This window comes from Apis florea, unplaced genomic scaffold (assembly GCF_048593485.1).
Source record: "Apis florea isolate Af1SG1 unplaced genomic scaffold, ASM4859348v1 contig_3798_pilon, whole genome shotgun sequence".
NCBI lineage: Eukaryota > Metazoa > Arthropoda > Insecta > Hymenoptera > Apidae > Apis > Apis florea.
The window spans coordinates 2,420,267-2,434,755 of NW_028256860.1; the positions used below are offsets into that span (position 1 = coordinate 2,420,267).

Sequence of the window (14,489 nt, forward strand, 5' to 3'; positions counted from 1 at the left end):
GAAAGGTGGAAAGAGAGAAAGAGAGAGAGAGAGAGAGAAAGAGAAATAGATAGACAGAAAGACAGAAAGAGAGAGAGATAAAGAGTGGAGATAAAGGTACGTGAGTGGTTGGTGAAGAAAAGTTGGTGCTCTGGTGATCGCTCCTCGCTAAAAAGCTAAGTTTCGCGTGAGATTTAGCCAATTATATATATATAGAATAATTATACAAGTGCGTATTAAATGGCGGGCGAATCAGCTTCAAAGAGAGCGAGCTTTACTGAGAGCTTGCTCCGTGTTGTGCTTCATTCAATCAATCTTTCTTGCTTCTTATTCGTTATTCTTTTTTTTTTCTCTCTTTATCTTTAAATTTTTTTTTTCTTTCGCTAAATTTTACTTGTTTTACTTTGTTTTATATTCATTTATATATATTCTTTTTTTTTTTTTTTTTGTTGATTCGTTCGAAAGCTTTGGATACTTGGAGGCTTACCAGGTGGGACTCTGGGCTGGTGAAGGAGACCACGGTGCCGTGAAGTCGCCCCGCACTTATTGTCGCCGCAGACTTCTTAACACACGTTGCGTGGGTCCAATTGCACGTGTTCGGGCCCGATTTTCAACCACGACCACGAGGGCAAAAGACAACAACATTGAGAATCGAACTTTAGAAATTTTTTTCTTTTCTTTTTCTTTTTTTTTTTTTTTTTTTTTTTGTTTTACGAATTTCGTTTCACGGACAATCGTCACACGTTGGACACACGGATGATTCTCGGGCACGTGCCGTTTCTTCGTTTTTCTTTGATATTGCATTATTTATTCGTGGTTCGTTACTCCACGTGAGTCGATTCGAGTTTGAGGATAAATTCGATTAAATGACAGGGCGAATTTTCGTGGATGGAACGAGAACGCGTCGCGATTCGATTTATAGAAAAGAAAGATTCTCGCGTGGAGAAATTTCTAAATATCCTGGCCTGAAAAAGAAGATCGATTAGTTGATGTTGGATCTGTTGGCGGGATTTCGATTTTCCTCCCTACGACGATTCCTGCTAAAATTGCGTTAGAATTATAATTATTTATGAACTTATATACCTTAATTTTGACACTAGAACAACCAAACTTGTCGAAATGATGGATTTTATATTTCTCGTTCTGTTATTATTGAGAACGTGAAAATGTCTTTGTACATTTTTATAACATTGTTTCAATTACATGTATAAAATAGATATTTAGGCTATCACAGCTTGCTAGCTCTAGTGTTAATATTTTAAAGTTGAATAAAAAGGAGAATTTGTGAATTTTAAAAATTTCAATTCAAATTAAGACCAAGATTCGACATATAATAAGAAGGATAAATTTCTTCAAGATTATTATTGAAAAAATTTGATCTATTGTGTTAATTAAATATAATCAGATTTTTTTCTACTTTATGAATAGATAAATCGAAAGCGTAGTAAAAGAACTATAACGAAACTAATTCAGCAAACAAAAGAAGAGATCGGTTAAAAATTCCTAATTCCATTACGGAGCATCGAATTTTTCAAAATTTCCCAATCGAGTTTCCAACCAATCCAATGGAATACCAAACAATATATATCTTTCTTAATCGAGGTTCGATTATTCTCTGTATCGAAACACGTTGTTTCACATCCTTTTCTGGCTCAGAATCGTGGAACAACAATTATCATCGCACGACTGGCTAACTTCGAATCGGTTTGAACGAGATCGTTACTCTCGTACCTGTGATCAACAACAAATTCGTAAAAGAGTGGGGTGTGCACGGATTTCATGGTATCTCGAATTTATTGGCCCCGATTATTTCCAGATCCGCGCGTTTGATTATCGGCCGACATTTACACGGTTCCGCGTGGCTTACATTGTCTGACATATGCACGTCGAACAAGGAATAAATTATCGCGACTTTACGGCTTTAGAACCAACCCATTCCTGAAATTTAGCTCATTGAATTTCGCGCGCGCGTTAATTCTTAATTAACGGCCCCTCTTCAATTCGATCACTATGGTAATTTATCGTTTCATTTACAAGCTTTCGTTTAAATTCTCTATTTTACTATCTTTTTTATTTTTTTCTTTTTTATGATGTTTTCAACGAATGATCATTATAATTGGTCGCTTGATGCGCGTGTACAACCAAGCGTTTTTACAACCAAGATTTATGAATTTATTTATTTTGTCTATGACAATTTGCAATAGAATAGATTTCTTTTTTTTTTTAGTTGACGAACGTTTTTATTTATTTATTTATTTATTTTATCAATAGTGCCATTCGTGTGTATTTTTTTTTTATGTTGAATTATTTATGAATCGCGTAGATACACACAGGTAAATTTTCAATTTATTTTAAATGTCGAATTGACTATATTTCGTGTAATTTTGGAAGTTTTTTAAATACGAAGAGTATCGAAATACTTTTAATCGATTAAATTACGACACGAAGGAATGTGTTTCATAAAATTGAAAGTAATTGAATTGTAGAAATCATTATACGTAAAATCATCCACGCGAAATTCTTTTTTTTACTCTTATTGTAAAAAATTTAATAGAAATGATGATGATGATAATAATATTTAACTAAAATTATATTATAATTAAGTAAAAAAAGAAAATATTTTCTCGAAGAAACAAAAAGAAACAAGTACGTATGTTTCATTCTAATTATTACAATCATTATGTCAATAAAAATAATTACAAAAATTTTTTTATGGATTCTGAAATAAATTTTCAAAGATATCTCGTAAAAAGGTATGTACAGAATCCAAAATAAATAATAAATAAATTATTGACACGATACATCGAACGTTTCCCACCATGGAATACGAAATATCACAATGCACGGATACGTTTGTATCATAAGTCTTTTTTAAAAGGCAATACTTACCAATTAAAAAGTTAAAACGGAATGAAATTAATTCGCAAATTGGACGCGGTCTTGTGTCTCACTGAATTTTGAAAATTTACACGCTAATTAAAAGCAAATTATATACAACAATTACTTCGCATTTGCACGCGCGCTACGTTTTAATGTTATGCATATCATGCTAATGCAATGTTCGAGATTTTAATTCTTATTGTGCCGGCTCCCGTGCATATTATTATAATGATATGGCGCGATTACTTTAACGATAAATAAAATCTTCGACGTGGAAAACGTTCGTCAAATAAATATATCTGTGCGAATATATCCGATGATGATATAAAATTCAGAAAGTATCGTGTAATTATTGCAATAACGCGTTGGATCATTTATCTCTCCTTGTGAGCAAACAAATAAATGCATATAGCAAATAATTTTCGATGATCACGTTACACGCGTGATTAAATATTAAAAATCTGAGGGAGTGAGCGAGAAGGGAGAATGAAAATTATTTTGATGAAAATATATATAAAAATTTATACAGTGATATTACTTATTCGTCTATGATTATATTTATTACTATTAAAATATATCATTTATCAAAATGTGCCATTTTAAAATTGAAAACTATCGCAACACAAAATGTGATTTTACGATATTTATATATATATATATTATGAAATACAATAACATTTATATTTGCATAATAATAGCTTTTTGCAATATTCTCTTTCATTATTGATACAATTAAAAAAAAAAAGAAAAAGGAGAAATGAAAAAGAAGAAAAATTTCAATTCAAAGATCTCTCGATACTCGACTCAAATAATTCCTCCTACAACATCCTTCCACAACCTCCTCATTCACCCTTCGCCGCCATTATTTTTTGATTTCCCATTAAATCCCTGGAGCACACGCATTACAGAGCAATTTCGTCGAGACATTAATTCACTTTAATACCGCCGCCGGGTTTGTGATACGATTTCCATTGTCGGCCCTCGACCGATCTCCTGCCAGAATTTCGCCAATTATCGATTCGTTGGCTCGCGGTTATTATTTCTCGGTGTAATTCGATTTTCGCCCGTGTGTAATACGGCCCCCTCCCCCTCCTCTCCCAAATGGCTGGGCACGCGAGCGTTTTAACGCGTCTCCCCATTGATTTATCGCCCAACCGGCTCGATGATTGACGAACATTCATCTTCGTTCGTGGCGAATTGAAAACTGATTTATGCCTATGGCTGCGGAGAGAAACACTTTCGAATTAGCCGGGATCCGACTTTTCGATCGCGGACCGATAAGCGACACGCGAGTCGAGATCGTTGTGTGTGCGTGATTAGGGGGAGGAGGGAAGGCGAGAGAAAGGGTCGAGTGCTTGTACATGCTCGGCGCATAGGGGTTCGCGATTCGAATCTTTCATGAGAGGGGAAGTCCTTTTTTAAAAGCTCTTTTAAAGCTTTCTGCGATTACGTGCTCTTTGATTGATACATTCGCAGCTGTTGAATCGAACGTTGGCGTGTGCGAGTTCAGTTATATTAACGTTAGTATTAAATTTGTTATTCGTTAATTTTAGTCAAGATTATTAAGTTATTAATGGTTGATATTCATTTGTGAAAATTTTCTTCTTTACAATATTGGTGTTCTTGACTTTTTCCTGGAATTCCGATGATTTCAGGGTATTAATAAGATGAACGTAACAAGATGTAACGATATTGGATTATCAAATATATCGAATTATGTTTTAATACGATAATATGAAAAAAAGTAATACGAAGGAATGATTTGTTGTTATTATAAAATTCAATGTATATGCAATAATTTTTTTAAACGTAAGCATTGACAAAAAAATTTCTTTATGCTTTACGTATACAGAAATTTTTATTGAAATTAGAATTTTTGGGTTAAGTAAATTTCTTTGTAAAATAATAAACGAAAATTTGATGTTACAAATTTTTCTTATGGGAAATTCCTTCTTTTTCTAAAATTTACCCTTATTCGCAATCTCTGATTAGTCTAAACGCAAGCATATACCATTCTACAAGCACAAATGTAATTACTTAAACGCCATTAACTAAACGTTAATTACATTATCTATTACGGAGAACGCTAATTAAATTCGGTTGAACGATAAATATACCATGTAAACATCGTGACTAATCGACCGTGATAAATGAACGATCAATGCTGAAACCAATTAATCTTTAATTTCTCTTTCGAGGGAATTCGCTACAAATCTCTGTCACATCTAATACGATTAATCATTATGTTAACCCTTATATCAATATCCAAAATATTCGTTCACCTTTTGATTTCGAGTAATTTTCTATAACTTGATAATAAAATTCTAATTCTAACGTTCTTTTGGAAACATAGCATAGCAAATGTTTCGAGTAAGAATTAATTTGATGGGATCAAATTCAATAGAAATTTATTTGATCAAATTTAAACTAAATCTAATTCATTTTATTCTATAAGATTTATATTGGTCGAAATTTATTTCAATTAATAATTTTGAATAAAACTATCTATTATTTAATAAGTATTTCATGTATTTCAATCGAGGTTACGTTTATTTGATCGATCAAAGCAATTTGAGATAAGGTTATATATTTTTGTATTTGTAACTGGTTGAAAATAATATTTTCTCGAATCTGATTTTCCCTTTTATCTGAAAATGCTTCTCACAAAGAATCCAAATCTTCAATCACAATATATCCCATTACTAATAACAATGGCACTAGCTAGATTGAAAAGAATCTTTCGAAAATAAAGAATTCTATGAGTAAGCCAAAAAAAGAATTAAATCATTCGAAACAAAAACGAGCCGTTTAAAAAGTCATATAAAGATACGATAATTAAATTTCAATTTCAACAATAATATTTATCTTTGAACCTTAAAATCATAAAAGATTCTCGAACTGCTCTATTATCATCGAACGTTTCATTCTCGACAAGAGAACAATAAATGAGAGGATAAAAGAATCGATTAACAGAGACGATTAATTAATGTCGTCTCGTTACCTTTATTATTAATAGATATTCGCAGTAGGGAAAGAGAAACTCGGGAAAATAAGTTTCCCTCAATGGAAATGTTCGATCCGCGATAAAAACGAGCCATGCGTCGTTTCATTATCACGATTCATATTGTCGAGATAAGGAAACCGTGCAAAAACTAGGCGTACTATTGATTAATAAAATACCAAGAATTGTTCCGGGCATAGATTTGCCTCCGTAATACCGTATATCTAATATTTCCTCCCCCTTTCTTTCCTATGCACTCTTTCTTCTTTTTACGATTGCTTTATCGTTTCTTTATTTTTCCTCGCATATCCCACGAGTCTTTTCTGTTTCTCCATTTCTACGACTTTACGCAATTTTTCCACGATTTGTTTTTGCTTTTCATCGAAAGTGTATAGAAATTTTTTGTTTAAGCGAATAGAAACATTTTTGATCGTATTTATATGCTCGAACTGATATCTTTCGATATTTTTTATCATTTTGGAAAATTTAGGAACAGAGAAGTAATTTATGTACGTATTAATAAAAGTACATGTTATACTTTTCTTTTTGTGAACATAGAATATAGTGTAGAAAATGGGCAAAATGATCTATATGAAGTCAATGTTTTAAATTTTATTATGATATTCTATAAATTCTAAGGCATAATATGAAAGTACAGTTAATTATTGTAGATGCAATAGAAAAGTTATATAAAAGATAATAATTTTAAATTACATCTTTGTACATCTTTTATATAAAACATAAATCTTATAATATAATATAATGTAATATAATTTCCTACATAATTCTTTTATCAAATGTAATTAAAAATTTAAAATTAATTATCTGTAAAAGAAATTTTAAAAGAATATTTAAAAGCTTCTTTAACTTCTCTTAACTTGTCAAAATGTCATCTATAATTATACTATTTCAGAGGAGCTATACCCAATTAAATCGTGATATTGTAATGGATCTTGAATGATTGAAATTGTGATAAATTTTCATTATGAAACTTTCCAAAATATTATCATTTCCTTTTCCTAAAATATTTTCCTTCCTACCCACTCGAAAGTCAACTAACGTCCTTAACGTCCACTCTGCTAAGCCAACGAAAAAACACGCGACTATTGATTAAGACATTTCCTCAAAACCAAGATCACGTGGAAGAAAATTCTCGTTTGAGAATATATCATGGAAGAAATTCTTTCACGATCGTTTATCCACCGTATCCATCTAATTTCGTATTCGTTCGAAATCACCGTAGCCATTTGCACATCGAGATTCTATTTCTCCCCGGGAAGGGATCCATCCGAAAAGATTTTACTGCTACGCGAAAAGGAAAGAAACGACTTAGCTGTAGGAGTGTCGAGGAAAGGGGAGACAAAACAGAGGCCGTATAACGAATCGCTGTTGATTCTATAGTCCTTCTTCGCCAATAAGGTCGCATTGCGAATGAATTAGCGTCATCAAGATAGTAAAGTCTCTTTAGAGTGAATTCAGGCTAGCAATTTAGCGAGCTACATTGTCGAGCACGTCCCAGACGGATAAATCCACCTGAGATCCTTCTATAGGATAACTTTCACTCCATCCTTTATAAGATTTTATAGGATGCTTTTGTAAGATAAGTTTAACGGGCTGTGTCATGGGGAACTCTTAAACGAGATACCAAGAGTTTGGTATTAAAAATGAAAATGGTTGCATTTGTTGCAATAGAGATGAAGAGACGAGAAGTACGAATTTGGATATTTTTGAGAAATACGACGAATTTTGATTTTGATAAAATTGTGATTAAAGCGTGAGCTAAATGTTGGATCTGTTTTTAATTAATGAGACGATAATTTCTAATTTAAATTCAAAACAAATTTTTAAATTAAAGATTGAGATAAATAATTAGACGACAGTAATAATTCTGAAAGTTTTTGAATATTGTAGAAATATGAATAATTTTTAATATTTTGAGTAAAAGCATCTTACTTTTAATAATATATTTAATAATTAATAGCATTTTCTAACTTGTTTTATTTTACACATAATTTTCATTTCATTTATTTTTACGAATAAAAATGATGGCTTGGAAAAACATGAATTTTAATTTTTTTTACAAATAGAATTAATTTCATTAGTACGAAAGAGACTTACAAGGAACATCACTTAAGTGTAACGTGCATTTTAATAAAATTTACATATATGAAATAATTTTTACATAAAAATTCATTTGAGAATTAACCCATTAAAGGATAATTTTTTTCTTAATAAACTTCAGATAATCTCTGAATTTTTAATAATAATTTTTCACAATCTTCATTACTTTTGATTCCACACATTCTCAACTTGCATTTTTTAAAATAAATGATAAAAAGGAATTTGAATTATTCTAATTCCTACAAACTAATCCTTTCAAAAATTTTATTTCTAAATCAATTATCGTAAAAGAAAAGTCATGAAAGTAATATTAAACAAAGTCACAAAATTCTTAATTAATAAACGACAAAGATTGAACGAAGTTTAATCCTCCAATTTCAAATAGATCCGAATATAACAAAGTTAAAATTGCTCGAAACTAATCTTCCACAATTTTGCGAAATAAAACCTAATCGGCTTAAATGAGCGATCGTTCTTCCAAGGAAATGAACGAGTTTATTCTCGTACGTTTCAAAGCGTCGAATTATTAAACATGCATCGAACGATGCATCGCAATGGAGTCTGTGCGAGATCTCGAGGAAATTCTACGTCTCGCCGAGGTTTTTTAAAATTATTTCAATACGACATTTTTCGCGAACGTTTTTCAAGATGTCACGTAAGCCTCGCTCGTTGGGACAACTCGAAGCTTCCACGATTTCGTGACTGATTGTGTCGAAGTCTATGCGAAACGCGTGCACAGAAATATGAATAGAAATATGCGCGTCGCATACATCGACCTCGTCTTCCACTGGGAATTCCAATTATGGTGAATATTATCAGCGTGTCGTAGAATTATTTAAAAACTGTGATCTCGAACTGTATCGTTCGAATAATACAGAATATATATATATGTATACAAGGAATAAAAATATACGTTTAAATACTTTTTTCTTCTCTAGAGAGTCTTATTGAATGTTAACACGTTTCAAGTGAAGCAAGATGTATTTAATAAAAATTATAGGATCGTGTTTTATCATAATCATTTGAATATTATTTTCTTTCATACTTTATCCATCTTTTTAAAATTTGTTAAAACTAAAAGACAATGTTACTTCTATTTTTCACACGATATGTATTCTTTTCTCCATGTGTATGTTCATATCGTATCGCTCTTTCATTCTAACATTCATTCATGTTACTCGTATAATTTATTTTGCCTATTTTAACAAAATTTCTATTTTCATCAATTAGATAAAAAGAAGAAATCGATTTACCTCGTGTAAGCTGTTCGTGATTCTTCAAAGCTACGAAATAGCCAATTGAAAATGTTATTTTCAAAGGGAGTCTCAAAGAATGGATTTTTTGAAGTATCCAAAGGTATTCAAGTAAAACGAAATATTGGAATTTATTGAATTAATAATACAACTTAATAAATTGAAATTTCCAAAAACTCTTCACGAACCTCTCTACACGTATATCAATTATTCTTATCAAGATTCGAAGCTCATGGCTGGTGTTCAAACTGGAGCACGAGGAGAAGGAGTACGAAAAGCCCGTAAAAATGGAGAACAGGGACAAGCGGATGCATCGGTATCGTTTGTACAATATTTCGTATCACGTATGTCACGAGCCCGTTCGTTACGTAACAGCTGCAGCCTGATAATGAATGTGAAGTAGAGGCGGGGTGAATTACGAGCCGTTATTGCGGGGCCCGCAAAAACGAACTTCTGTTCACGCGAGAAACATCGAGACGACTGGAAATAACGTATCGGTTATTCCGAGGACATAATCTATCGCCATCGAGAGAAACGCTAATCGTTTTTTTCCCCAAGGATCGAGGATCTTGATATTGATATGGTACTCGAATTTTTATATTAAATTTAACAAGAGAAGGGAAAGATTTTTAACATGTTTGATATTTGGTCGCTTAGGATCGCGTTAATTTATTATGAAAGGAACGAAAAGAGGTGAAAGTGGTGCTCTTTATAATTGGATATAATTAGTTTTGTCGAATTTAAATGAATTTTATGAAAATTGAAAAAAATTAATATCAATCATGAAGGATCTGCTATGTGTTCACGTCTTTAGAAATACTTTAACATAAGAAAAAAGAAATATATTGATAATGATATTTTTATTTTCTTCGAAGTTAAAAAATGATTATAATAACAGAACACAATTTAAAAACGATTCAAAGAATATAACAGTGTTACAATTTTAAAGGAATAGAAGAAAGTTCTTCCTTCTTTTTTCCTTGGAAAATTGGAATCAAGGAAAGTTAAGTTGAAAAAGTGATCAAATTTTTGAAATTGATAAAATATATTATTAATTCAAATAAATTAAAAGAAATTAGATAGAAGAAGAATAAAAGTTTGATAATATAAATTTAGATTTTGATATTAAGTTTGACATCGTGAATTAATAATTCATCAATAGGATTAAAAATGAAAGCAATTTATAATTTTAAATTTATACCAGTTATTTTAGAAATTTCGCATAAAAATGTATGCTATAAATATTCTTTAAAGATTTATCATTATATAATTTCCAAAAAGAACGTAACATTCCCTTTAACTTATTATATTTTCAAAATAAATCTAATAAATAGATTACTATCTATCCCTTAAACCAAATAATACTAATCCAAGAAATTTCAAGTAAATCTAGCCATAACAAAGTAGAAATTTCATCGTCAAAATCCACTCGTTTCTCATAAAGTCACTGTCATATATATTTTCCCCATAGCATGCTTTACTGTCTTAACAACTGTCAACCCTCTATTCGCCATAAACCACGTTTCAGCCAGAGATCATGAACAGAGATGAAGGTTGCACCTTGCCATGGAAACTAACGACCATGGCTGTTACTCAACCCTGCCTCAACAGCTGCCCTTATATTTTTTCCTCCCTACTTTCGTTCTTCGTGGTCAAGAAGAAGAAGAAATCTTGCGAAATATAGAATCTGGGTTAAATAAAATTATCGTCCACGAGATATAAATGTATCTTCACAATGAATCTTGCAGACGTTGCATGTGAAAGAGAATATGGATAACATTAAAATATAATTGCTATCCTCTTTTTGAAGTATGTGCAATTCCTTTTTGGAATTTTTCTTTAAATATGTATTTGTTGTTGAAGACGTAGTTTTCGAATTAAATTTAATATTTTAAATAAATTGATATTTTTTGTTTCGTTGTATATATAATATAGCACAGCTATAAACAGTGCTAAAAAATACGATGATTTCTTTTTGTCAATCGCGTATAATTCTCTTTGGAAATCTACTCTTTTTCAATTACGTATTTGTTCATTCTTGAAAATGTGAATTTTTATACGAAATTGAATATGCTATAATCTTTAATTAATATATAGGAAATATTCAATTGAAATTATTAATACGATTAGCGTTGCAATGAAATAAAAAATTAATTTATCTTTAACACTTGTTATAAATCTATCTAATAATAATTTTTTTTTTCCATGTATGAATATCTGTACAACACATCTGTATAAATCGCATAAATAATATCAGTCTCTGTTTCTCCGTTATTTTGTTTTTATTTTACGGAGAAAAGTGACATCCGACCAGTCTGACTAGCGACATATCTATTCTACTTTCAACGAGCTTCGTTGCGTTATAAATATTTCTGACAGACTTTTCCGATATAATTTTTACCACATGGCGTGGCAATAAATATAAAATAACTTGACTGAATGTACATATAAATTGTTTGTTTACTCTCTGTATTCATTTCATGTTCTTTTTCAACATGGCTATTGTATAGCGGCTATAATAATTTATATCGTATGTAAATTATTACAATATAGAAAGAATTGCGTGGAAATTGAACTGAACTTAGCGAAAATTAATTAAGGAATAATATCTGATTATTCCACTTTACGAAAATAATTTTATACAATGAGAATTTGTAAGCGCAAATACACTTCTAACACAGTTAGAACGGGAATTAAATTAATTTTTTTTTTAAAGAGTTTTTTTAATTCACGGAAACAAAGAATCATGGTTGCAATTTTTCCCTCTAATTTCTTTTTTCCGCTTCAGTGAATTTGAAAAGAAATTTTCGAAGAAGACGCTGTCCAGTCTTTTACATTGTCCTTTCCGCTTGGCAATCATGATTCGTCATAAAGCTCAAACGTGTCTGTTCTTCTTTTAATTAACGCCACTGGTTTCTTATTTCTTCGCGTGTGGCTTCCTTAATTAACTTGTGCATCCACTTTCAGAGAGACAGGCTTAATTGCACAGAATAGAATTGCAAAATATAATTCACTCAAAAATTTATCCACACGTCTCACTCACCTCTTTTTTCAAAGAACAAAGTTTTTATAAGACGAAGAGTTATATTATTTTAGAAAGAAATTTCTACTAATTTTTTTCTTTCTAAAAAAATGTTGTAATTTTGTAAAAAAGGCTTTTTTATATTATTATTTATTGAAAATAATTGAAATAATTAAATCAAACCTGAGAAGATCAAAATATTAGGTTATATCCATTATTTTGTTACACGATGATATGATTAATATGAATTTATTAAAATTAATTAAGATTGTCGAGAGCTGAATGAAATATTGATTTCCTCTTCTAGGAAAAATATTGAATTCAATCCCTTAACGAAAAATTAATGTTAGTTTCGAAACTTGTATCGAATTCAAAGTGATGACAATTCCATTTGTTTCAATAAATTGAGATGGCGTTATAACGATGTTATCACGACGGTCGTAAATTGTCAAATTTCCATTTTCCGTTGTTTCAACATTATTGAATTTCTGAAGACATTGCGTTAAACTTCTCTCGAATTATTATGGAAGACCATTAACATAATATGATTGACTGATTATGAGATTATGATTATGAAATTCCTTATTAAACTATAATAGTAAAAAATATAACAAAATTACGTTAATTCGTACATTGTTTTAAGAAACAAATAAGTTTTACGTACTATATACATATATTTAATGAAATACAAAATATATTTTTCACTTCTTAATAAAAACATCATAACTTAGGAACTCATTAATTCTTGAACTTTAACGCGTTGTGTCAATAAATGACGTTGATAAATGAGCGATGGCTATGAACGTGTCGATCCTAGTCTGATGCTGATCAAGAATCGATAACCACACGTTGAAACATATGTAACTAAATGATTTATAGACACTGAAACACATTCCACCATGCATCGACTCAAGCAATAATTTTAACTCAATAGTTCACATAGTTTTGGAAGTAGAATGGTAGAATGGTAGTATTTCAATTGTTCATGAATTCTTCAATGTCAACGACTTTCATGGATTTAAATCATTGCTATAAAACTACTATACCATTTTGATCGTTGCGCGAGCTTGACTTAAACCCATCACTTAAATCGATATGTATTTTAGCACTTCGTAGACCGTTTAATAGTACCTAGGTCGAGTGAAATATTCGAGAAACAACGGAACGAAACAAACAAAACGTCCGAGGGGGAAATTAATGGAAACGAGTATTAACGCGAATAAATATAAAGAAAATCCAGGGCATCGTGAGGAAACCGTTGCAAGAGCACGCGAATAGATGTAGACAGTTGAAAAGGAATGGAACGGGGTGAAGGAGAGGGGATAGGAAAGAGATGGTAAAACGAAAAGGGGAGAACAGAGACGAAGTGGCGCGTTGAAATAGCAAATGTTTACTATACCGGCGCTTCACGAATTACGCTAATTCCGCCCACACAGCAAGATCTCATTGTGGCCTGTGGGAAGGAGACCAAGAAATACATATATACGTACACTTGTCGTGTTAGCATAGCACATCAAGCTGCTCCATTCGAGGGTGCTATTAAAAACCGTGAACGTTAATTGAAACCACACTGTAATTAGATGTTAAACTCCATTAAGGTTAGAGTTAATTTCAACTACTTTAGAGCTGTGAAGCGATGTGTATGTGGTAAACTCGAGGAATTTAATTTTTGTTCATTTTTTTTTTCTTACGCTGTTTTACGCTGAAAAGGAATTAATAAATAAACGAATTTGTTTCGATAATTGGTTTTTTAGACCTGATTGATCTTGAAGAGTCAAATTTGTAAATGCGTAGCAACATATAGCGTAAGAAAAATATGAATATAGTTTTAATGTATGATCAATTTGATAAAAGTATTTTTAGAAAATTTTATTCGACTTTTAATTCTAATAATAAATTATTTTCACTTATTAAATACGTACATATATACAAACAAATTTTCAATATCTCTGTATTCAATGTCTCAATATCACTGTGTTATAAAAAGAAATTCTACTCCATTAAAAAATATACTGAAAAATAATAAAAATTGATTTAACAATTAATTGTACATTTTGTGATATAACAGAAAAATTGAATTTCATTTAAGATGAAAATTAATAAACTTGTACGCCTAATAATTATTCTTAAAATTTTTAGAACTTGTAGATTTGCAAAAGACTTAATATTGATTATTCCTTACATTGTCCTTTCATCGTTCTTCTATAAGAAAATAAAGTTGTTCGTTCTTCTA

At 30.8% G+C, this 14,489-nt stretch overlaps 1 protein-coding gene across 4 annotated transcripts in view; it reads right to left on the bottom strand.

The window, feature by feature from the left end:
- Window positions 1-14,489, bottom strand: part of Nrx-1 (neurexin 1) — a 400,360-nt gene that overhangs the window by 142,793 nt on the left and 243,078 nt on the right. For 3 of the 4 annotated variants that reach the window (XM_031915441.2, XM_086915817.1, XM_031915447.2), the window contains one exon: window positions 467-541. The exons of the other annotated variant lie outside the window; for it this stretch is intronic. In XM_031915441.2, the coding sequence (XP_031771301.1) occupies window positions 467-541 (75 nt within the window). The remainder of the gene's footprint in view (window positions 1-466; window positions 542-14,489) is intronic. 4 annotated transcript variants of the gene reach the window in all.